The following is a 26,238-nucleotide window of genomic DNA, read 5'->3' on the forward strand; positions in this document are numbered from 1 at the left end:
TAGGTGATGGTACACAGGCATGAAAGTGTGATGTATCTAGTAAACGGCCGCAACAATTCACTAGGATGCGCATAAGGTATTGTGCATCGATTTTGACTTGGGAGTCTAATGAATTGACAGATGTAGCGAACAAAGCTTCAGACAGCTTTAAAGAAATGTGCGAGGATCCAGACTTCAACGTAAATCAGATGTTGCTTGGGTGAACTTCGTACGAGCATTAGTAAAATAAAAAAACCCTCTTATTATGCTTTCAATTGTTTGAAAGATTTTTTTGGAATAATACTAGAATGATCTCATTTTATGACATTTTATTTGGTTTTATTTGGATTTCTTAATATGCTTGAACTAGTTTGAAAGATTTTTTTGAAATAATACTAAGATGGTTTCATTTTATGACATTTTATTTGGTTTTATCTAGATTTGTTTCATAAGTTTAATATATGGTAATAATTTGTCTCAACGTTATCTGTTGTAAAATTTTTTTGGAATATTTCATGGACTCATCAAGTAAGTATCTCCTGTACAAAGTTATAATAGAAAATTATCTCTAGCATATCAACTTCTGGAATAACGGTTCTGAATAACGCTAAAAGTTGTTAAATAAAGAGTGTAATAAACTGAATATATACATTAACTTACATAAATAATAATTAAAAGCTTGAACATATAATCGAATAACTTGAGGAGCTTATAACGGTGCTGAATAACGCTTACAGTTGTTAAATAGGGTGTGTAATAAACTGAATAAACCACACTAACTTACAGAAATCATACTTATCAGATTGAACGTATAATTTAATAATTTGAAACATATGTTGAATATCTTTCATGTTGTACTGACCATGATTGCATAAACATAAATAGTTTATTTAAGTGCAATTTCTAAAGGAATGAACGGTCGGGGTGGTAATTTCTAAAAAGTAAAAATAATAGTCATTATATTGCATTATTTGTTCATTCAAGATTTGCAGTTGTATTCAAATTAATTATATTAATATAAATAATATAGTGATTTGACAAACCTATAGTGACTTGAATAATATAAATATAAATTATACTTCATTCATTCATTCATTCATTCATTAAACCTTCAAAATCGAATAATAAATTATACTGAACAACGTTGAAAATGTGTTGAATATACTTCATGTCGATCTGAATAACAACAGGACTGAATAACTGTCAACTTAAAAACGGACAAAAAATAATAGTCATTACACTGCGTTATTTGTTCAAATCAAATTCCTCCACTGAGCAAGTGAGTACCAACTTATATTAAAAATGTGGAAAATATATTAAATAACCTATGTTAAATATCTGAATAAACATATTGATTAAATTATGAAAACTCCTGACATAATACTTATCGATATTGAACAGATGCCTGAATAACGTGTACAATATAATAAATATCTTTCATGACTTTGATGAGCCCAGGTTTGTGCTCTGTTTTTGTTTCTGTTTTTAGTCTAGATCGAGTCTTTTTCCTTGTGTTTGTGTCGTTTGGTCGCCTGGGAGGGCGTAGTTCAGTGGCAGGGCCAGCGAAGTGCCAGAAGATTCAAAAGGCCAGAGAAATCGAGCTGCCAGCGGAATCAAAAGGCCAGAGCAGCGAAGTCGGCTTTGCCAGAGGAATCATCCGAGCAGCGCGCGGAATCAAAAGGCCAGAGAAATCAAGCTGCCAGCGGAATCAAAAGGCCAGAGGAATCATCCGAGCACTCCAGGGGTCGAAAGTGCTGTCACCTCTCGTGAAAGAGGTATGTGCCGAAAGCAAAGGGATTTTGGAGGCAAAACCATCCCTTATGCCCATAAGTACCACACGAGAGCTGGCAGGCAAGAGAAGGAAGGAAGGCAAGAGAAGACGGAGGCACAACAGACGGACGAGGAAGGATTGCAAGTGGGAGTCCGAAAAGGGCGGAAGGCGGCAGCTATCCAAAAGAGACCGATGAGGCCAAACCACCGCCTCATCCAAAAGAAAACATATCTTCAAGAAGATTAGGTCTGAAAAAGGATAAGCATCTCCATGTTTGCATGGATCCGGCCGCACGACATGGGCTGGGCCTTGCTGCCCTAGTTACTCCTATAAATACCCGACGAGCTTCTAAAGCCAAGGGTGCTGAAATTCCATTCTGTTGTGCATTATTTGAGAAGTGAAGCTAGCCCGGGCTGTGGGCATAACCTCGTACTTTTCCGTTTTATGTTTTGCACGGCACTTTTGGCCGTAGGTACTTCTATTTCCCTTTAAGTAATTTCAATTCCAGTTATGTTTTCTTTTATATCTTTTGCTTATGTTATTTACTTTATGTCCGGCTAGTTTTATATTCTGATTTGGGCAAGATGATCTAAGCATGAACACTTAACTCGAGAGGTCTAATTTGGGCATAACAACTGTATGAGCATATTCCCGATACACTAGGTTTGATTCCCATAAGGCTATAATAACTTGGTTAATTAATTGATCACTAGTTAACTAGGGAGTTTTGGTCACAAGTAATAATTTGGGCATAAGGCGAGTTGCCGTCGACCTCCAAAATAGTACAACTGGTGTTGGAGCCGTGACTGCTGTGAAATATCGGTGTAAGAGTCAAGTGGGTCTATCTAGTTCTTAATGCATGCTGGGCAAAGCACAATTAGCGATAGGCCATCGCAGAGAGCGTGGATGTTGTCCGGGGTAGTTGATTTCCATTAGTTGATCCTTCTAAGGGATCATAAACTGAAAGGATAGATTGGGCAAGAGATTTGTTGTGTGCGTGACGAGTGACAATAGGGGCACAACAATTCTTATGCCTATAACTACTGGTATGCGAGTATAGTGATTTATCTTTGCACCTATGATTGAGTGTCTAGTTCATGTTTAGTGATTCAAACCCAAGTCAGAATTGTTTTGTTATTTGATTTATCTACTTTGTTATTTCAGTTTAGGTTGGATACCCGTTCTGCCCATAACCACGCTTTGGTCAGAACACTGCAGAATACAAAATCTTTTTAGTGACAACCTTACAGGAGAAGTTACTGCTCAGTTCCCTGTGGATTCGACTCTGGACTTACCACTAGCTGGTCTAGTTGTGGGCACAGGATATTTTATTTGCACGAAGCTCAAACGACAGCTCCGTCAAATTGGCGCCGTTGCCGGGGAACTGAGAGCGCTAGTAATTTCTTTTGTAATTTTCGTGTGAGTTTTGCCTTAACGTTTGTTTATGCGTCGTACCAGGAGTGTAAGTAACGAAGATCTTTTGTACGAGGCAGAGATAGAGAGACTTGTACGACGAAACAACGGTGACAGACGTAGGGTAGAGCAAGAAGCACAGGCAAGAGAGAGGCAGTTAGAAGTAGAAAGAGAGATGGCAGAAAACCCGGAAGGACAGAATGATAATGCCAACAAGACCCTTCGAGACATGATGTTTCCAAGCAACCTGAACCTCCGGCCTTCAGCCATAGTACTACCGGAGATCACTGGAAATTGGGAATTGAAGCATACTCTTATCCAGATTTTGCCCAAGTACAGTGATATGCCCGGAGAGGATCCTCAAAGGCATTTACAAGACTTTGAGATGGTATGTGGAACAGTGCGCACCGCGAGTCAAGCCCTTGGCAAGTACATCCGACTCCTCACTTTTCCGTTCTCTTTATTAGAGGGAGCGAGGGAGTGGTTGTACGATTTGCCCGAAGGAAGCATTCGGACCTGGCAGGAGCTGCAGAGCAAGTTTTTGGAGCAATACTTTCCAGCCGCCCGAATCCAGAATTTGAGAACTCGAATCAGTAACATCAAGATGGGGTTGGGAGAAATTCTATATGAGTACTGGGGAAGGTTCAAGCAGATGTTGGCCAAATGCCCACAACACCAAATACTGGATCATGACCTTATTCGGTATTTCGTGGGAGGACTCCGTAGGCAAGATAGGCAATGGTTACACGCTGCATGTGGAGGATCGATCCTCAACAAGTTCGCAGCGGAGGCTTTCAAGCTCATAGCTGATATGGCCGAGGAATCAAGAGATGAGGAAGGAACTATAGTCAGAACTACTCCGGTGCAACCTCCTTCTGCCCAAGATGAAAAGCTGGACAAGTTGTGCAACATGTTCGAGAAATTCATGACGAATCAAGGAACACCTAATCAAGGGAGCCCCAACATTCGGAAGCCTGTGAAGGCATGTCAACTTTGCATGGCAAACTCACATGCAACCGATGAATGTCCACAACTTTTCGAAGATGAAGAGCTTAATGCTATTGGGCAGCAGCCGGGAGGAAACAACGGAGGGCAAAACCAGAAACCTTTTGAGCCTTACAGGCAGCAGAACAATAATCAAGGATGGAGGCAACATGAGAACCTTCGGTACGGCAACAACAACTTTTTGAGGCCAAACCAAGCGCAGACGACTAACCCACCACAATACTCGCAACAACCTCAACAGGCAAGAAGATCTTCCCTATCAGAGCTTGTACATCAAATGGCCCAACAACAAGTGAAGTTCCAGCAAGAGACCGAGAAGTTCATAATGGAGACAAGAGGAGGAATGCAGAATGTGAACTCTCAACTATCGCACTTGCCCAAGCAGTCGCCAGACTTGAAAGCAAGCAAAGGGAACTCCCATCCCAAGTGGAGGTAAAAAAGGTGAATGCCATGACACTCAGAGGAGGAAAGGAGTTACCCGAAGTTGTCAAAGAAAAAAACCAAGAAAAGTTGGAGATCAACGAGCAAGTCGGAATAGGATCAGCAGATGAGGAAGAATTTGCTCAAGAGAAGAAGGCGAAGCGAAAGGCGGCAGGGAAGGGAAAAGAGAAATCAAGCCAGACTGAGCCCATAATCCCCTTCCCAGGCAGAATGGCCAAGGAACAAGAGAAGGAAGAATTAACCGAACTAGTTAAAATCTTCAAAAAGGTGGAGGTCAACATGCCCCTTTTGGTCGCACTACGCTCTATGCCCAGATGCGCGAAATTCCTCAAGGAACTTTGCACTCGGAAGGTCAAATACACTGATGATGCGAAATTTCAAGTTGGCGAGTCCGTATCCGCGGTCTTACAACGAGATATGCCCATAAAATATGGGGATCCTGGAATGTTCTACATTCCATGTGTAATAGGAACAATGAAGGTGGAGAAGGCAATGCTCGACTTAGGGGCATCCATCAATGTTATGCCCTTATCGATGTACCAGGACCTGGAGATAGGACCGCTGAAGCCCACCCGAGTGGTGATCCAACTGGCAGATCGATCAAATGTCTACCTAGAGGGAATACTAGAAGACGTTTTGGTCAAAGTAGAGGAACTCATCTTTCCAGAGGACTTTTACATTCTCGACATGGGGAAGTCAAAAGCACGAGATCCGGTCATGCTTCTGGGCAGACCATTTCTAAAGACTGCCAGGACTCGCATTGATTGTGATACGGGCAAGCAAACATGTTAGTTCGAAGGGGAGACAGTAACGTTCGACATATACAATGCCATGAAACATCCAGCTGATACAGAGATGGTGAGAAGTGTCGACATGATCGAGAAGGTTGTTGAGGAGGTTTTGCCCAGAACAGCATTCAAGGAGCCATATGACACAATAATCCAGAATGGCATAACCGAGGAGAACTTGCAAGAGGAATCATTGCAAGAGGCTGTGAAGGTACTAAATGCTTGGAGCGAAGGAGTCAACTACACGGAGGCTCTGAAAATCCCCACCTTGAAGGAGGAAGACCGACTGGTGCCTTCAATCCAAAGGGCACCCAAGCTCGAGCTGAAGTCTTTGCCCAAACACCTCAAGTATATCTTTCTGGGCGAGGATGACACTTTGCCCGTAATCATCAACTCAGAGTTGACACTTGAAGACGAGAACAAAGTCAAGATAACTTTAGGGAAATACAAAGAAGCAATTGGATGGACCCTAGCCGACATTAAGGGCATAAGCCCTACCGTATGCATGCACCACATATTACTAGAGGAAAATGCTGTTCCAGTCAGAGACTCCCAGAGGAAGCTGAATCCAGCCATGAAGGAAGTGGTGATGAAAGAGATACTCAAACTATTGGATTTGGGCATAATATACCCAGTGTCCGATAGCAGGTGGGTAAGCCCAGTACACGTTGTGCCCAAGAAGTCGGGCATACAAGTGGTGGAAAATGAGTTCAGGGAGCTGATTGCTACGAGGTTGCAAACTGGCTGGAGAGTGTATATTGATTACCGCAAGCTCAATCAGAAGACAAGGAAGGATCACTTCCATTTGCCTTTCATCGATGAAATGTTGGAAAGACTTGTAGGGAATCAATATTTCTGCTTTCTAGATGGATACTCGGGATATATGCAGATTTGGGTCGCGGAGGAGGACCAGGGCAAAACGACATTCACTTGCCCTTTCGGGACGTTTGCCTATCAAAGGATGCCATTTGGGCTATGCAACGCCCCGGGCATATTCCAAAGATGTATGATGAGCATATTCTCGGATCTCCTTGACAATTGTATCGAAGTCTTTATGGATGATTTCACAGTGTATGGGCAGACTTTCGACTCATGCCTAGACAACCTGGAGAAGGTACTAAAAAGGTGCGTTGACAAGAGTTTGGTGCTGAACTACGAGAAATGCCACTTTATGGTCAAAGAAGGGATTGTGCTCGGACATGTGATCTCAGGCAGAGGAATAGAAGTGGACAAAGCAAAAATTGAAATCATCGCCAAGCTACCATAACCAACGAACATCAAGCAGTTACGAGGATTCCTTGGGCATGCTGGATTCTACAGGAGGTTTGTAAAAGACTTTGCAAAAATCGCTCAACCTATGACAAAGTTGCTACAAAATGAAGTGGAGTGAAATTTTGATGAAGATTGCAAGGAGGCTTTCCAGATCTTGAAGAACAATCTGATCTACGCACCCATAATACAACCCCCTGACTGGGGTACGCCCTTTGAGGTGATGTGCGACGCCAGTGGATATGCCATAGGGGCAGTTTTTGGACAAAAGCGTGGAAACGAGAATCACGTCATCTATTATGCTTCGAAGACACTGAATGGAGCCCAAATCAATTATTCCACAACTGAGAAGGAGATGTTGGCAGTGGTGTTCGCCTTCGAAAAATTCAGGTCTTACCTGCTTGGAGGAAAGACCACAGTCTACACCGATCATGCGGCCCTGAAGTACCTTTTGGCCAAAAAGGAGTCTAAGCCCAGGCTGATCCGATGGGTTCTACTTCTACAAGAATTCGACGTGGAAATAAAGGGCAAGGCTGGAGCACAGAACCAAGTGGCCGATCATCTAAGCCGGATAGTAAGGAAGGAAGATGGGGAACCAATCAAGGAAATGTTCCCGGATGAACAGTTGTTCTATGCCCACGGGAGAAGAGAAGACCCATGGTACGCAGACTTGTGCAATTACCTATGTTCTGGATATGTCCCCCCGGGATACACTTATGCCCAGAAGAAGAGGTTGGCCAAGGACAACAAGGAATACTTTTGGGATGAACCGTATATGTGGAAGCAATGCGGGGACCAAGTGCTTCGAAGATGTATCCCGCAAGAGGAGCAAGGAAGCATCCTAGAATTTTGTCATTCGAAGGAGTGTGGGGGACACTTTGGGCATAAGAGGACTGCAGCCAAGGTTCTGGAATGTGGTTTTTATTGGCCAACAATCTTTAAGGACAGCTACACCATCTGCAAGAATTGCCCACAATGCCAGCGAGAGGGGAACATAACCAGGAGGAACGAAATGCCCATGATGCCCATTATGCCCGTGGAGGTATTCGACATGTGGGGAATGGACTTCATGGGACCCCTTCCCAGTTCAAGAGGAAACTTGTACATCCTACTTTTGGTGGATTATGTCTCCAAGTGGGTGGAAGCAAAAGCATCCCCGACGAATGACTCAAAGGTAGTGGTGAATTTTTTGAAGACTAACATTTTTTGCAGGTTTGGTGTGCCCAGAGCAATCATCAGCGACCAAGGATCTCACTTCTGCAATTTCTTGGTCGAAAACCTGTTCAAAAAGTATGGTGTCCAACATCGGGTCTCAACAGCCTACCACCCACAAGCCAATGGACAGGCCGAACTCTCAAATCGCATTATCAAGACGATTTTGCGAAAGACCGTTGGCCCCACAGGGAAGGACTGGAGTCTTAAGCTAGAAGATGCCTTATGGGCATATAGGACTGCATACAAAACTCCATTCGGGATGTCACCATATCGAATGGTGTATGGCAAGAGGTGCCATTTACCGGTGGAGTTGGAGCACAAGGCATTCTGGGCAGTGAATAAAGTGAATCATGACTGGGACAAGGCAGGGCAAGCAAGGAAGCTAGAGATCCAAGAGCTCGAAGAAATCAGGAGAGAGGCATACGACAATGAGGTTCTCTACAAGGAAAGAATGAAAAAGAACCACGATGCCTTGATCACAAACAAGCAATTCAGCTTTGGGCAAAAGGTGCTCCTGTACCAAACACGGTTCAAATTTGCACAAGGCAAGCTGAGTACCAAGTGGACCGGCCCATTCGTGGTGAAAACCCAATTTCCAAATGGAGCAGTTGAGATCGGAAATCCAAAATCTGGAAAAGTGTTCAAGGCGAATGGACAAAGGCTGAAAGCCTATTATGGGCATAAACCTGACGCTGGGGAGGAACTGGATCTCGACCCAGCCACAAACACCTTGAGTTGACTGGAAGGTATCACGTCATGCCCGGGACGATAAATAGGGCACTGGCCAGGAGGTAACCTGGTGTTTTCATTTTATTTCCTTCTGTTTGTTTCGTTTTTTTTAGTTGTTTGCTTAGGAACCTGGTTATGCCCACAGCAGTGGGCGAGTTTGAGTTTCCCGCCTTCGCGGGAGTTTGAATTTGTTTTGCAGATATAGGGGGAGCAGTTATGGGCAAAAGCAGTTGATTGGAGAAGCATTGATTCCAGGGCAGAAGAGGGCTCTCGGGCAAGACGTGGCTGAAACCGCCTGACGCACGTCACATCAAGTGACAGTTGTCAGCCCTATACCCCCACAAAAACCCTAAAACCTCTACCCACGACGTCACTACCCTAAACCATCCAACTTCCCATAATCACCAACCCTTTTTTTTCTCGGCCTTTCACATACATAACCACCACCAGCCACCATGGTCTCCACCAGACCCAAAAACAAACTCCGAGGCATACCCCAAGGAACAGAAATCGATCTCACCGAAGAAAGCCCTTCACCGTCAAAACCCAAAACTTCGAAGAAAACCCCACGAAAAAAACCACTTTCGATGGAAACTACACCTACCCCCTCATCCAAAACCCTACCACAACCCGAGAGCCCTTCGCCGGTGGACGAACATGCCATTGAGCAACTCACGGCGGAGATAGACGTACCTACTCTCGGCGCCGGTGACCAGCATGCAGCTGAAGAAGAAGGCAAGGCGACACCGGAAAAGGCGAAGGAGGGCGAGGAAGAGCCATCCAAGAAGAAACGGACCCCTACTATTCCGAAGAGGAAGAAGCCAGCGGCAGAGAAATCGGCCACGCCGGCCGAAGGATCATCCAACGAAAGAAACAAACCTTCGGGTTCGGTGCTGCAGAGTGAGCAAGGGGAGTCCGGTGAAGAGCAAGAGGAAACTCCGGCGAAAAGGAGGAGGAAGGTGATGAACCCGACCCCGATCCGAATGATCAAGGGAGAACCGGCATCGGCATCGAGGAGCAAGAAGAAAGGGATTGCTGTGCTCAAGATCCCGGATATGGACGCACTAAAGCCTTTGGGCATAGTGGAAAAGGTGAAGGAATATTTCAACAACATCGGATGGAAGAAAATTTTTGGATTGGCTAGGGCACGCATACGAGGAGGTGGTGAGAGAAGTGTTCGAGTCTATGCAAGTAGATATCAACCCAACCTGCGGACCTCTGGGCATGAGTTTCTCCATGAATGGGGAGACTAGAGATATGTCCGTGAATGAACTCAACCTCAATTTGGGAATAGTGGAGCTGAAGGACCTGCAAAAGAAAGAGTACAAAGACGCAAAGAGAGGAATTCCCACCTTCACTGCACAAGAGTGGGATGTCATGTGGGCAGAGATCGGCGATGGAGGCCAGTTCAGGACCCAGAAGGTAAAAGGGCATAGGATCCGCGACGCAGCCCTGAGAGTTTGCCACCGCATCCTCTCGTACTCTCTCTTCGGCAAAATTGACAGCGGAAATGCTATGTCCAAAAAGGATCTCTACATCCTTTGGGCAATGCACAGCGGGAAGAAGCTCAACTTTGGAGCTTTTCTGATCGAGCACATCGACTCAATCATCAGCAAGCCTAATCAGAGGCTTTCCTGCATCCAGTTCACCACCGGCTTTGCCAAAGCAAGTGAAATCGAAATCGAAAAGGGGAACACCAAGATTGAGGCAGAGAAACTGAACATCGAAGCCCTGATCCGTATGAAAGACGTCAGAATGGATTGGGGTGTGCCCAAATTCATCAATCCAGACGAGAGGGAAAGTTCAGTGGCTGAAGGCCAAAGCCCTGCTGTGGGCAAAGGAAAAGAAAAGGTTGAGGAGTTAGAGTCAGAGGAAGAGGGGAGTCAGCTGGATAGAATCGAGTCCCTGATTGTGGAGACCCAGGAAGCACTGGCAGCGACCCAAAAGGCCCTTCTGGCCTTCTTCAAGCATCAAGGGTTCAGGTATCCACCTGCATCTGCCCCTTGAATTTCACCCTCCCTAGGATGTTAGTGTTTTTAGTTTGTTTTGTTTTGTTGCGTCTTTGTGTTTTTGTTCTGTTTGTCTGTTGAGTCTGTCTGGCCAAAGCTGCGGGAAGGGTAACCTTTTGCCTGCACCAGTGTCTTGCCCAAAAAGCAAGCCACCTGGTGCAAGCGCCCAAAGCAATGGCCATTTTATGTGTTTTCTGTTGTTTTCTTATTTTGTTTGTGTTTTCCCTGACCCCCTCCACACACCCACTTTGCCCAAAGCAAAGTGTGTGTGTGTGGGGTGGGCCAAGATGTCTGTTGTTGCTCTACCGGGTAATCCTTGTTCTCGCACCCTTTGCCTTAAGGCAAAGTGTGTGAGTGGGAGGGAAGACCTGGTATCTTTTTATGTTTTCAAAAGTTTTGTGTGTCAAGCATGCTGTACAATCAAGGTTGCTCAGTTTTGATGATTGGAAAGTTCAATTTTGTGAGTAGGAGTCTACAATCTTTGTGCCGTATGTAGTTGAGAACGATGGATGGGGATTTGGGCATACCATGTGAGGATTTGAGCTTTTAAAATTGTTACTTTATGCCCAAAAACAATTCTTTCTTTCATTGTGTGAATTTTGGCATCTTGATTTAGGGTAATGCTAGAACTTGCCTTGATTCTTAGTCGAACCCTGTATACATAGTCTAGGTGTGTTAAATGATTTAGGCAAATTCTTTCTTTAGCCCACAGAGCCAAACTGACCAACCCTACATCTATCACTTGCAACCCCTTTTCGAGCTTAATAATTCATTTGAACTCACTTATAAATTTGCCTAGATTTGAGCCATCCCGGTCAAACTGAACTTAAGGGCAAAAGAAGGGGAGATAGTGTAGTGAATCCTATGGGCAGGACTAGTGCAAAAATTGCAAAATGGGACATCTAATCCCAAAATAGAGAAAAGGTCCAGAAAAAGAAAAAAAAGAAAAAAAAAAGAAGAAAAAAAAAGAGGAAGAATAAAGGAAAGAATGTGCTTAGGCCCGCAAGAATAGGCAAGGATCTTAAAAATCTGGAAAGTTTGTTGCCCAGAATGAAGTTCAGAATGACCTTAGCCTCGTGCCCAAAAAGTCCAACCTTATGCCTAAAGCCACATTACAACCAATGAAAGACCTAATGAGACGCACCTAGGACTTTGACTAAAGGGGAAGACAATAGAAGATAGGCAAGCTTATGGTCAGAACCCAATCAAGATGTCCGGAGTGTAAACACTAGCCTAAACACTTGAGAGAAAGAGTGAAAGGGGAGGAACATCCTTATGACCAGAACCCGATCTTGACTCAACTGATGGCATGTTTTTTGTTTGACCATACTGCTGATTGCTTCTTTTAATCTTCATTTTGCTGTTAGACTGAGAAAGTATAAGCATGCTGGGTGTTTTCGTTTTATGTTTCGTCCGTGTCTGTACTTGGGCAAAATTATGCATGCACGCTTGAGGACAATCGTGTTTAAAGTGTGTGCGTGTGATGAGCCCAGGTTTGTGCTCTGTTTTTAGTCTAGATCGAGTCTTTTTCCTTGTGTTTATGTTGTTTGGTCGCCTGGGAGGGCGTAGTTCAGTGACAGGGCCAGCGAAGTGCCAGAGGATTCAAAAGGCCAGAGAAATCGAGCTGCCAGCGGAATCAAAAGGCCAGAGCAGCGAAGTCGGCTTTGCCAGAGAAATCATTCGAGCAGCAGAATCAAAAGGCCAGAGAAATCAAGCTGCCAGCGGAATCAAAAAGCCAGAGCAGCGAAGTCGGCTTTGCTAGAGAAATCATTCGAGCACTCCAGGGGTCGAAAGTGCTGTCACCTCTCGTGAAAGAGGTATGTGCCGAAAGCAAAGGGATTTTGCAGGCAAAACCATCCCTTATGTCCATAAGTACCGCACGAGAGCTGGCAGGCAAGAGAAGGAAGGAAGGCAAGAGAAGACGGAGGCACAACAGATGGACGAGGAAGGATTGCAAGTGGGAGTTCGAAAAGGGCGGAAGGCGGCAGCTATCCAAAAGAGACCGATGAGGCCAAACCACCGCCTCATCCAAAAGGAAACATATCTTCAAGAAAATTAGGTTTGAAAAAGGATAAGCATCTCCATGCTTGCATGGATCCGGCCGCACGACATGGGCTGGGCCTTGCTGCCCTAGTTACTCCTATAAATACCCGACGAGATTCTAAAGCCAAGGGTGCTGAAATTCCGTTCTGTTGTGCATTATTTGATAAGTGAAGCTAGCCCGGGCTGTGGGCATAACCTCGTACTTTTCCGTTTTATGTTTTGCACGGCACTTTTGGCCGTAGGTACTTCTATTTCCCTTTAAGTAATTTCAATTCCAGTTATGTTTTCTTTTATATCTTTTGCTTGTGTTATTTACTTTATGTCCGGCTAGTTTTATATTCTGATTTGGGCAAGATGATCTAAGCATGAACACTTAACTCGAGAGGTCTAATTTGGGCATAACAACTGTATGAGCATATTCCCGATACACTAGGTTTGATTCCCATAAGGCTATAATAACTTGGTTAATTAATTGATCACTAGTTAACTAGGGAGTTTTGGTCACAAGTAATAATTTGGGCATAAGGCGAGTTGCCATCGACCTCCAAAATAGTACAACTGGTGTTGGAGCCGTGACTGCTATGAAATATCGGTGTAAGAGTCAAGTGGGTCTATCTAGTTCTTAATGCATGCTGGGCAAAGCACAATTAGCGATAGGCCATCGCAGAGAGCGTGGATGTTGTCCGGGGTAGTTGATTTCTATTAGCTGACCCTTCTAAGGGATCATAAACTGAAAGGATAGATTGGGCAAGAGGTTTGTTGTGTGCGTGACGAGTGACAATAGGGGCACAACAATTCTTATGCCTATAACCACTGGTATGCGAGTATAGTGATTTATCTTTGCACCTATGATCGAGTGTCTAGTTCATGTTTAGTGATTCAAACCCAAGTCAGAATTGTTTTGTTATTTGATTTATCTACTTTGTTATTTCAGTTTAGGTTGGATACCCGTTCTGCCCATAACCACGCTTTGGTCAGAACACTGCAGAATACAAAATCTTTTTAGTGACAACCTTGCAGGAGAAGTTACTGCTCAGTTCCTTGTGGATTCGACTCTGGACTTACCACTAGCTAGTCTAGTTGTGGGCACAAGATATTTTATTTGCACGAAGCTCAAACGACAGCTCCGTCAGACTTACTGAACAAAAATGCATCGATTATATCAATATAAAAACCATGTCTAAAAAAATAAACATAAGGGACGTGATTGTGAAAATAACAATGCACAAAAGTAGAACAATAAAAATAAAACATTTCATCATTAAAATGTTGTTGGTGTAGTAAGAAACAATAAATCAAAAACCATAAAATAAACAGGTGCTAAATCCACTTAAATGACAGCAACTAAAATGAACCATAAAATGATAAAATAGGGGACTGAGCATACGTCACTTTGGTAGCGCCTTAGTGGGACAATTCCTGGAATCGTGGTGAGCCATAGTATTACATCTTTTGCAATTACGCAATGGCTTCTGTGATAGAGTAATCGCCTTCTCCATATTTGATTTTCTAAGACCACCTGCTCCACTACCTTTTGTTTTTGATATAGCAGGTGGTAGCACAGTTGGCACATCAGGTGGTGTAGCACCATAAAACTCATTCAACATCGCTGCCTTCGAGTTTGCCATAGGATTATGTTTTCCAAGATTTTTGAACTTATTCTCAACATCAATGAAGTCAGCCAACAACTGTTTCCTTAATTCTTCATCACCGTTAACGTGACCAATGCAGTTGCTGAAAACTTTGAATAATTCATCATTTCCAATTGGGAGGTTGCGTGTCGGACATGTCATCTTATCTGTCGCTTGAAATGTAGATAACATATATGATTTGCACCAACGATTAGCAATGTATTTCTCGGGAATCTCGGCCACTTTCAAAGTCCTCAGCACATAAAATATGTGGCTGCATAAAAACCCCTTCCTAGTGAACATATTGCACGTGCATCTGAAATAATCAGTAACTGTATCATGAATAACAGTGAATAATCCATCAATGTTGTCATCGACAACATACTTGTTACCCTCCATCTTCGACATTATACACGACAAAGCAGCTACTTTAATCTCAGCCCGTACTTCCTTGAAAATAGAGTTGGTGTATAAGGTAGAAGCATGCTTCTCTATTGCGTGAATTGTACACATAGGTGGAACACTAATCTCATCAGCAAGATCTAGCTTTTTCGACGTATGCCGTTAAGAGTCCAAAGCAGTGTCATAGTTCATATAGAACACACTCAAATTAGAATTCTTGCCCAAGAAACGTTTGAAATAGCTATTCTCACTCTCCGACATTGATGTAGTCCGAAAAAGTCCACTCATACTAATATCCCGAAAATAAGCAGGGATCCATAAAGATCGATCGGCATACATATCAGAGAACCATCTGTTATCATTCAACTCATATTCGTTCATCAAATTCATCCAGTTTTCTTCAAAAACGGCAGGCTCATTAAGGTCGGACCATACAATCTTGCCAAACTTAGTCTTGAACTCAGAATCATCCCTTAGGTTCGGAGGCAATTTCTCTGCAACTTTAATGGTGATGTGCCACATACAAAATCTATGATGTGTTTCAGGCCACACATGTGCAACTGCCTTCTTCAACCCAGGATCTTGGTCAGTCATAAACACACGAGGAGCTTTGCCAACGCATTCAGTGAACTTCTTCAAAACCCACGCATATAAATCCATATCTTCACGTGATATGATTGCTGCCCCAAATGACACGCATTTTCCATGATTGTCCCGACCAGTAAACGGTGTAAAAATCAATTTGTACCTAATGAAAAATATATTGTTAGAATATAATTTGCTAAACGATAAAAAGGTAGTATTAAACTGACAATACAGACCGTAATTAGATGAATAATGCTACACATGTAAAACATATTTCCATATATTAGCCGAATAAATCAACAATTCATCTGCATGAGCACATTGACTTATTCTGCACAGTTTTATATAACACTCAACATAACAACAAAATAAGAAACAGTGTTTAATGAATAAACTTGAAATTATTTTGAATATTTTCATACATATGCATAATCTAATAATAACCTGTTAGTACAATATGTTGCATCGAACGATACAACCTCGCCAAAGTTTTTGTAGTTGTTAACAGACTGTTGGTCGGTCCATATGAGGCAAGACAACTGGTTCTCATCATCAACATCATAGAAGTATTGGAATCCTTCACAATCATCCTTTTTGTTCTTTAACGTATCTAGCAACATGTGAGCATCGGAATCCACAATATGCACCTTTAAATCTCTCACATAGTTCTTGAAATCAATACTAGTGCAACCAGCCTTATCAAAACCACCAACAAGTTCCGCATACATACGAAATGTTCTCATTGGTCCAAAGTTGGCTTTGATACCGGCATGGATAAAATATTGGTGAATTGGTTCGATTTTTCTATTGCTCGGCAATAAATGACGAGTTCCAGCTAATACCATCTTATGATTATGGCCCTCTATGAATATCCGAACATAATAACGACCATAAGACATAATCTGAAATATAATTTTGGCCTCACAACCAACCTTACATGATGATCTCTTACATTTCTTTTTTGGACAATAGTCGTCAGCCAACAATAATCGATCCGCATTGGGGGCGGAACCTTCTCTATTGCACAACACATATTGTGAGCGAATAGTTCCATCGTCAGAGACACTTTTTGTACTCTTACGCGATACAAAACCACAAGCTTTTGCATACTTAGAGTAAAACTTAACGGCTTTAACTAAATCATTGAATATCTGACCAACGAAGTGCTTCTTATTGTCATCACATTCAGGGAACCAAGTATTGGCAGCCTCTCCAACTACATCTGTTGCAGATTCTTCAATAACATCTAAAAAATGACATATTTAATTAGTGTGCCAAAAAAGTGAAAAGGATGATGCATAAGATACTGAAAATAAAGTATTTATGTCCACTTTGAATAATTCCAAATGCGTAAACAATTAATTCACGTGTATACAAATAAAATTTACATATAAAGAAAATAAAAGTAATTGTTTAGAAACCTGAAGCCGACATGGATTCAGACATGCTTGATGATAACGATGACATGAAATCCTCAAAAAAAATTGCTCTTCAAGAAGACGTCAATGGCGTTTGAAAGAGAAGATATGCAGACGGAAATTATGGGGTAAAAATTCTATGGGATATGACGTAAATGATGAAAGATGAAAATATATGATACACCAAATCTTACCATATTTGATAAGATTATTTTCGGTTAGTCTAAAATTGATAATGACTAATGTATCCTTTTCAAAATAAAAATGTAAATAAAATCTGGAGAAATAACAGCCGTGTGATTGATCTAAATAAATGGCCTAGATACCTTCTCTCTTCTCCATAAAATTTAACTTTTCTATTGATCCCTTCTCTCTCTCTCTCTCTCTCTCTATATATATATATATATATATATATAGGGGGGATCCATGAAGAATACTACATTAATAGAGAATAGAGAATTCATCTCTAGCGTTAGATCTACTAAATCCAAACGGCTACAAGAAATTCGAATAATTAAAAAATAAAACCAACATAAACGCTGAAAATAAAAATGCTCTGAAATTTTACTGCCCAGAGGGTGTAATTGGGAATTTTACCCGCATCAATAAATCCGGAAGATTTGATTACTCCGCCTTTCACTCTTCCACATCTCCACGATTATTGAATTTCTGAAGACACCATTCGTTTTGTAGAAAACTTTCTGCAGATTAGGGCATTACGATTACGAAGAAGGTTGAAGTTCATCGTGTTGGTGCGCCGCCCCCTTTCTCATGCCGGCGCCGCCTCCCCTTGCCGCCACAGTCGACACCACGACCACCGACTTAGCCCCACCCGCCTATCTCTCAAACCATAAATTCTCAAATTTTTCTCTGACTCCATCTCATTCGATCTTAGGCAACGATGTCGCCATCGCCGATGTGCCGCTGATCACTATTTTTATAGCAACAAAAACTGCAACTAACACAGGCAATTGTAGCAAATAATAAGTAACCGAGTATCTTATCCACAGGGACTATTATAACGAATCACCTTAAGTAATCCTAACTAGACTCTAGTAATATTCAGGCAACTCAAACAAGAATGAAGAAGATAACTTAATTCAAAGAAAAACAAATAAAACTGGATAAAAACTCAATTAATTAAAGACTCTGACCCTAGGGATGTACTTTTACTAATCAATTACATGCATTCAACCTATTGATTTAATTACCAATTTTAATCCAACTCTGATGAAAGATCACTATATTATTCACAAGCTTCTCTAACGAACACCTATGAACGTAGATTAATTAATCCCTTTTCGCATTCAAGACTCCAAGGAATAAATCAACTCCAAATAGCACACAAAGAATAGCTCCCTATAGCTTCACCTATCGCATTCAAGACTCAAGGCTAACACTATATCATGCATTCCTGAATCGGCTGAACAATTATCGCATTCAAGACTCAAACTGAACAGCTAGACATGTAAATCATTGATCAGATAATTCACAATAGAATAAGCACCAGGAATCATGAATCACAAGTTGGAAGGCAAATTGATATCAATAAATCAAAAACACATAATTAATCAGCTATGTACAAACCCTAGGTTCAGATTAAAAGAACTAGCCAGACATGATAAAATCAAACATAAACATAATTAAATTGAACGCAATTGTAAAAACAAATTGTATAAAAACCGAATGAAAACGATTGTAGCGGCTTGAATCTTCAATCTTGATCCAAGCCTTGAAAACTGGAAAGCTAAAATATTCTAAAGCTATAAAACTGAATTATGAATGTTCGGGCCTTTCTGATGTCTAGATAGGTCAAAAGAGGACCTATTTATAGATTTCAGATTTCATTCGATCACCATGGAAGTTGCCATGCAAAGTAGAATTCTAAAGGTAATAGAATTCTAAAGGTAAAAGAATCGTGTAAAACAAGGCAACTCTCCAGCTGGATGCGCGCTCTGGAAAATACTCCCACTCTTGCCGAATTCGCAGCTCTCGCCAGAAGAACGGCTGTCATCAGAGAAACGGATCTCGCCAGAGAAATGGCTATCGCCAGAGGAATGGATGATTTCTCTGCTCTGACTTATTTATCCTTTGGTGATGACTTTGCTACTATGGACATTGATTTCTCTGACTTTTCACTTCTCTGATGCTGGCGCTTCTCTGCAGAGGAATGGGTGATTCCTCTGCTCTGGCTTCTTGATTTCGCTGCACTAGAGCTTCGATTTCTCTGGCGATTAGTTTCTCTGCTCTGGCTTTCGACTTCGCTGATCTGGGTTTTGATCTCTCTGGCGAGTGCATCTTCTTTACTCTGCAGCGCATGGCTTCCGCTCTGGCGTGGGCCTTCTCTGCTCTGGCACGCCAGAGGAATTATGAATTCTCTGCTCTGGAGACCAGAACACCTAGAAAACGCCAAATTCATCCAAAATTCTCCAAAATTGCAGTCTTCCATCTCGAAAGCCTAAATCTCCTGCAAAGCATAAAATACACCATAAAACGCACCAATTTCCAGAAGATTATCTTAAAACACGCACAAACAAACCCTTAAAAATAGAGTAAATTAAGCATAAATCAGCCGCCGCCTTCGCCTGGACCTCCTTTGTCCACGACTGAACAGCCGCAGCGGAGCATAGGGAAGCTTCAGTCCTTGTGCTCCTTGATCACTATTTTATTAGCAACAAAAATACCGCAACTACACGGTGTAATCGTAGCACAGAAATAGCAAGCAGAGTATCGTATCCACAGAGACTGTAAAACGAAATTACTTTATCTATCTCCTAAACAGACTCTAACAGTATGCAGGTAAAACAATGATGAAGGTGATTTATGAACTAAGAGTAACTAAATAAAAACGGCAAAGCATATGAAAAACGGTACTAACTCAAATATAAGGAAAACTCTGACCCTAGGGATGTACTTTCACTAACCAACTACATGCTATTAACTTATTGATTCAATTACCAATTTTAATCCAACCCTGATGAAAGATCACTATATTATTCACAAGCTTCTCTAACGAACACCTATGAACGTAGATTAACTAACCCCTTTTCGCATTCAAGACTCCAAGGAATCAATTAACTCCAAATAGCACATAAAGAATAGCTTCTTATAGCTTCACCTATCGCATTCAAGACTCAAGGCTAACACTATATCATGCATTCCTGAATCGGCTGAACAATTATCGCATTCAAGACTCAAACTGAACAGCTAGACATGTAAATCATTGATCAGATAATTCACAATAGAATAAGCACCAGGAATCATGAATCATAAGTTGGAAGGCAAATTGATATCAACAAATCAAAAACACAAAATTAATTAGCTATGTACAAACCCTAGGTTCAGAATAAAAGAACTAGCCAGACATAATGAAATCAAACATAAACATAATTAAAAAGAACGCAATTGTAAAAACGAATTGTATAAAAACCGAATGAAAACTGAAGTAGCGACTTGAATCTTCAATCTTGATCCAAGCCTTGAAAAATAAAAAGCTAAAAATATTCTAACGCTAAAAACTAAAATATGAATGCTAAAGTTCTGGGGTGTGTCCCGAATAGGTCAAAGGAAGGCCTATTTATAAGCTTCAGATCTCCTTCGGATCACCATGGAAGTTGCCATGCAAAGTAGAATTCTAAAGGTAATAGAATCGTGTGAAATAAGGCAACTCTCCAGCTAGATGCGCGCTCCGGAAAAACTCTCCCACTCGCGCCGAATTCGCAGCTCTCGCCAGAGGAATGGATGTCACCCGGGAAACAGGTCGCGCCAGAGAAATGACGATTTCTCTGGTATTGCCAGAGGAATGGTATCTTGGTGGACGTCGCCAACCACCAAATAATTCCTGCGGAATTACCAAAATAAATTAGTATAATGGTAAGCAGGGTCGATCCCACAGAGAGCAGTTAAAACTCATTCAAATCCCTAAATCTATAAAAACGGTGATGCCACCACGCCTTAACTTTGGAGAAAATAATAATTAACTAAGAAAAGCAAATTAAATCAAATAAAAATAATTCTTGAATTAAATCAATTAAAGAGGTAATTCGGCTCAAATAAATCCACTCTAATTCAACTCTGATCCTCGACGCAATAATTAATCAATCCCTACCAACCAACCAGTTATAGGATACCGTGAAACGCAACGGACGTACCCCAATTCCTACTTACTGTGTCGATAAACAGCTGGAGACGCCAGACCTGCTTATTTCCCTTATTAAAATATAACCTAGTTGGAGACGCCAGACCTAGATTTAATATTCTAATAGCATTAAGATGAAGGAACCCAATTTATATCAATTATCCTAGAGACGCTAGTAATAATTAATATACCAATTAATCCCCCCTACGAACACGGTAGTTGTATCACTAATTAGTCCAATTCCAACAATTACGGATTGGCAGGAACTAATTGATTGTAATCCAATTAAACTTAAGTTGATCAGGCTTAAATAAAATCAGAATTATCTTGGAACCTAGGAATTAATCGGAATCAATAGGAATCAATTTTAAAACCAATTAGGTCTCACAGATCATTAAATTAGAGTTTCATTATTCTCGCCGAATTAAAAGATTTAGCTACTCATGCTTAAAATAAAAACAATCAAATAAATAAAACTAAACATAATTAAAATAAACGAATCAAGACTAATAAATAAATTGCAAGAACTAAAATAACCCTTGAACCAATTGAAGAAAAGTCGTCTGTTCCTTCGAATCCAATCCAGCCGCAAATTGATGAACCAATAAAGCAAGAATTAAACTAACTAAAGCTAACTATGGAATCAATTCTAAAATACGTAGAAAGAATCAAATTGCATGAAGGAATAATTGCATGAAAACTTAAAGAAAATTGTCTGCACTACTAAAGGAAAATAAGTGTATGTAAAACTAAAAACAAAGTCAACTACTAATCAAAATCAATAGTTGCGGCTGCTAAGTTGTGTGTTTTTTAAGAGAATAAAACCTAACTAATATATCAAGCTATGCGTGCGGCCCCCATCAAAAGGTTTAGGAAATAAATCCCTAAGAGTGCCGCCTAATCCAAGAAAACATGGGCTTCGGCCCTCTACCTAGTTAAATCCAAAATAAAATAAAACAAGAGTTTTGGGCTTCATAAAAATATATCAAGTAATTAAAAGCCCAATCTCTAATTATCTTCCATCTTCACTTCAAATTTCCATCGAAAGCTCGTCTTTCTCCAATTTCTTCCAATTAGCAGCTCCATCTCCCATTCTTCTCATTCCTGCGCCAAAACATAGCAAAACATGTAATATCACATGAAACCACGGCGAAACGTACACTAAACTAGGTAGCTAAAATACACACATCATATCTCCAGCGGAATGATGATTTCTCTGCTATCGCCAGAGGAACGGAGATTTCTCTGGCTTCTCGATTCCGCTGTAATGGCTTCTTACTTGGCTACTCTGGCTATTGACTCCTCTGGTGATGACTTCGCTACACTGGCTTCTTGATTTTCGCTGACTCCAGAGAAATGGTGATTTCTCTGGCATGTTGATTTCTCTGGAGAGACTTCGCTGCTCTGAAGATGTCGGTTCCTCTGCACTGTGAGTTGACTTCTCTGGCACTTGGTTCCTCTGCACTGGTGACTTGATTCCTCTGACTCCAGTGGAATGGTGATTTCTCTGCTCTGGAGATGTCGGTTCCTCTGGAAAATGCTAGATTCATCCAAATTCATCCAAAACTACATTTTTTCATCTCGAAAACCTAAATCTCCTGCAAAGCATAAAATACACCATAAATGCACCAAATTCCAGAAGATTATCTTAAAACACGCACATTTAAACCCTTAAAAATAGAGTAAATTAAGCATAAATCAACTCCCCCACACTTAGTCTTTTGCTTGTCCTCAAGCAAAATCAATATGAATCCTAGGAAGAAATTGATTTCAACAATGTTCATTTCCATTCAAACATTCACAAAGTCAATTCAAAATTTTACCATCAACACACATCTCTCGATCATGCAAGTAACTCAAAATTTATGAAGCAACAGAAGAGTAATGCAAGTAATTCGATCAGACCCAATTCTCCGCTAGAAGTGAATTCCCTAATGTGATCGCCTTTATAATCAATATCACCATTTTTCACACTTTGTGTGCTTGAGATTTCGACAGTTGAGCCATAAGTCATGAAATAGAACCATTTGAATTTAATCCAAAGTTTTTTTCATGTGGTTTCCCATGCTCATAGTTAGACTAGAGGAGCAGAGACTCAGAGCTATCACATTTCAGAACAGGCCAGATGTTTCAGAGCTGGCAATTTTTTTTTTAGAGTTGGCAATTCGTCCAACATTTTTTCATAGATAAGATACGATCGTAGGCAATCACAATGACAACACTCCTTCTAGCATCTATCGGACAAATCACGTTTTACTAACTTACAAAAGTGTTGCAACAAAACTCATAATTCTTTGCACAATCAAGAAACATATATCAAAAGTAAAACAAGAATATCCTCCATTCATTCACAAACCCAGAATGCACATTGAAAACCATCTTCTCTTCCACAAATTCATAAAAATTAGCCAGATTCGAGACCAAAAACTAAGCATAGAAAAATCAAATTCGCCCAATTTTTGAAAAAATAGAAGCAGAACAAAACACCACTCCCCCACACTTAAAACATGCCATGTCCTCAGGGCGTAAAAGAAATAAGAAGAGTGTAGAAAACATCCCTGATTATCGGCAATGAAAAACTGAATCCTTCGTGAGAGGTGGCGAAATGAGGTTTGTGTTTTTGCGGCCTCGGCAGTGTAAAGAGTGGCTGCGCTGGACAGATGCAGCGTGGAAAAGTGCAGCGAGGAAAATGGCCGCGCTGGACAGGTGCAGCGAGGAAAATGGTCGTGCTGGACATGAAGACCACCAGAAATCTGGCATAGAAACACCTGCCCCAAACTAAACAAAGAAACAAAAAGAAACAAAACTACACTAAAAGAAAGAAAAACAAAACAAAGAAAAAAAAAACAGTTGGGTTACCTCCCAACAAGTGCTTAATTTAACGTCTAGAGCTCGACGATACCTTAAATCACGGATCAACGAAGTTGACCACTTCCACGTCGCGGTCCAACTCTGCTTTGAAGTACGGTTTGAGGCGATGGCCATTAACAGTGAAAGTAGATCCATTCGACGCAAGCAACTCATAGGTCCCATTCTAATTGCTCTTGTGAACCACGTAAGGACCTCTCCATCTAGACTGCAGCTTGCCAGGAAATAGTCGAAGCTTAGAATCATACAAGAGTACTTCATGTCCCGGCTTGAATTCCTTTGTGCGAATGTTCAAATCATGGAACTTCTTCGCCCTTTCCTTGTAGATGCGGGAACTCTCGTAAGCTTCATTCCTCCACTCATCCAACTCCGTCAGCATATCTCGCCTTGTATGACCGGCCTCCTTGAACTCCAAATTGATTCTCCTCGTCGCCCAATATGCCTTGTGCTCTATCTCAACAGGAAAATGACATAACTTGCCAAAGACGAGTTGGTAGGGAGACATACCAATCGGAGTTTTGTAGGCAGTGCGATATGCCCAAAGAGCATCATCTAAATGTTTCGCCCAATCCTTCTTGTTGGCGATGCTCTTCTCCAGAATTTGCTTGATCTCTCGATTCGCCAACTCTGCTTGTCCATTAGCTTGAGGATGATATGGAGTTGTCACCTTGTGCTTTACTCCATACTTCGCCAACACGCTTGCTAGTAACTTGTTGTTGAAGTGCGACCCCCCATCACTAAGCAACGCTCTCGGTGCTCCGAACCGAGTCAAAATATTCTTTTGCAAGAATTTAATGACTACCTTGGAATCATTGGTGGTAGTTGGGATCGCCTCCACCCATCGAGACACATACTCCACCGCAAGCAAAATATACGAAAAACCATAAGATGTAGGGAAAGGACCCATGAAGTCAATTCCCCAAACATCAAATAGCTCTACCTCCACAATGATGTTCTGTGGCATCTCATCCCGCTTGGTAATGTTTCCCATGCGTTGGCATCGATCGCAAGACTTCACGAAAGCATGGCAATCTGCAAAAATTGAAGGCCAATAAAATCCACTATGGTTTACCTTCATGGCAGTGCGGTTGGCAGCAAAGTGACCTCCACTAGGCGAGCTATGGCACTCCTCAATGATCTTTGGCCATTCATGCTCTCTAACGCATCGCCGAATAAAGCCATCGGCGCACCTCCGGTATAGGTAAGGATCCTCCCAATAATAAAACTTGACATCATGGAGGAACTTCTTCTTTTGATAGTGCGACAATCCCTCGGGAAGAGCTCCAATGACCAAGTAATTGCTATACTTTGCATACCAAGGATCCTTGAATAGCATAGCCCAAATCTGCTAATCGGGAAAGGACTCATTGATGGCCATCTTCGGATCATCCCCCTCGATCGGATTCTCCAAACGAGACAAGTGGTCGGCTACCACGTTCTCACACCCCTTTCGATCTCGAATCTCCATATCAAATTCTTGAAGCCCCATAGCTGCTGATCCAGAGTAGAAATTCTAAAACTGCAGGCCAATGCAAGCGTTCCAGATCTATAGGGCCTGAGTTGTACCATTTTATGGCACCGTCCTTTTGCAAAGGATGTGCCATGTATGTACTTTTGCTAGCCTTTTAGGTTTAGCATTCTCTTTTTCGTCTCCTTTTCTCACTTGAGACTTGGAGACTTGTACTCCCTTGGGTATGCCCAAGTTCTTTTGTACACTTTTTTCGTTATTTATATATGTTAGTATTTTCATCAAAAAAAAAATTCTTGAAGCAACAAGATCCATCGAATCAAGCGGGGCTTGGAGTCCTTCTTTGTGAACAAGTAGCGGACGGCGGCATGATCAGTGTAGACAATTGAATGAGTTCCAATCAAATAAGAACGGAACTTATCAAAGGCATACACCACAGCTAGCAGCTCCTTCTCCGTGGTTGTGTAATTCCTCTGAGCAGAATCCAAAGTTTTACTAGTGTAGTAAATTACCTTGAATAACTTATCTCTCTTTTGCCCCAACACAGCTCCCACGGCCCAATCGCTAGCATCGCACATCAACTTAAATGGAGCACTCCAATCCGGCGTGATCAACACTGGCGTAGAGATCAGCGCGGCTTTCAACTTCTCAAAGGAGGCGAGGCACTCATCGGTGAAGACAAACTTCACATCCTTCTCTAGCAAAGCACATAGTGGTTTGGACAGCTTGGAGAAATCTTTAATGAAGCACCTATAAAATCCTGCATGCCCAAGGAAGCTCCGCACTGATTTCACAGAAGTAGGCGGCGGCAACTTTTCAATGGCCACGATCTTAGCACGATCTACCTCCAATCCTTGGGCAGAGACTTTATGCCCCAAAACAATGCCCTCACGAACCATGAAGTGGCATTTTTCCCAATTGAGCACGAGTGCCGTCTCCTCACAACGCTGCAACACTTGAGCAAGATTGTCCAGAAAATTATCAAAGGAAGATCCAAAGACAGAGAAATCGTCCATAAATACCTCCATGATATTTTCAATCAACCCATGGAAAATCGCCATCATGC

At 41.7% G+C, this 26,238-nt stretch overlaps 5 protein-coding genes across 5 annotated transcripts; 3 read left to right on the forward strand and 2 right to left on the reverse strand.

The window, feature by feature from the left end:
* The first annotated feature begins 3,194 nt into the window (after positions 1-3,194).
* Positions 3,195-4,604, forward strand: LOC131008390 (uncharacterized). Its single transcript, XM_057935274.1, has one exon. It carries the CDS (start codon positions 3,195-3,197, stop codon positions 4,602-4,604), a length of 1,410 nt encoding a protein of 469 aa, XP_057791257.1.
* A 14-nt stretch (positions 4,605-4,618) lies between these two features.
* On the forward strand, positions 4,619-5,401 carry LOC131008391 (uncharacterized). Its single transcript, XM_057935275.1, has one exon. The coding sequence runs from the start codon at positions 4,619-4,621 to the stop codon at positions 5,399-5,401; it is 783 nt and encodes a 260-aa protein (XP_057791258.1).
* Positions 5,402-9,065: 3,664 nt separating this feature from the next.
* On the forward strand, positions 9,066-9,863 carry LOC131008392 (FK506-binding protein 4-like). The gene has a single exon (XM_057935276.1). The coding sequence runs from the start codon at positions 9,066-9,068 to the stop codon at positions 9,861-9,863; it is 798 nt and encodes a 265-aa protein (XP_057791259.1).
* Positions 9,864-14,050: 4,187 nt separating this feature from the next.
* Positions 14,051-14,701, reverse strand: LOC131008393 (protein FAR-RED IMPAIRED RESPONSE 1-like). The gene has a single exon (XM_057935277.1). The coding sequence runs from the start codon at positions 14,699-14,701 to the stop codon at positions 14,051-14,053; it is 651 nt and encodes a 216-aa protein (XP_057791260.1).
* Positions 14,702-14,857: 156 nt separating this feature from the next.
* Positions 14,858-16,714, reverse strand: LOC131008394 (protein FAR1-RELATED SEQUENCE 5-like). The gene is made up of 3 exons (XM_057935278.1): positions 16,702-16,714; positions 15,725-16,526; positions 14,858-15,443 (listed from the first exon to the last, which is right to left on the reverse strand). Exons 1-3 carry the CDS (start codon positions 16,712-16,714, stop codon positions 14,858-14,860), a joined length of 1,401 nt encoding a protein of 466 aa, XP_057791261.1.
* Positions 16,715-26,238: the final 9,524 nt, after the last annotated feature.

This window comes from Salvia miltiorrhiza, chromosome 2, assembly GCF_028751815.1.
Source record: "Salvia miltiorrhiza cultivar Shanhuang (shh) chromosome 2, IMPLAD_Smil_shh, whole genome shotgun sequence".
Lineage (NCBI taxonomy): Eukaryota > Viridiplantae > Streptophyta > Magnoliopsida > Lamiales > Lamiaceae > Salvia > Salvia miltiorrhiza.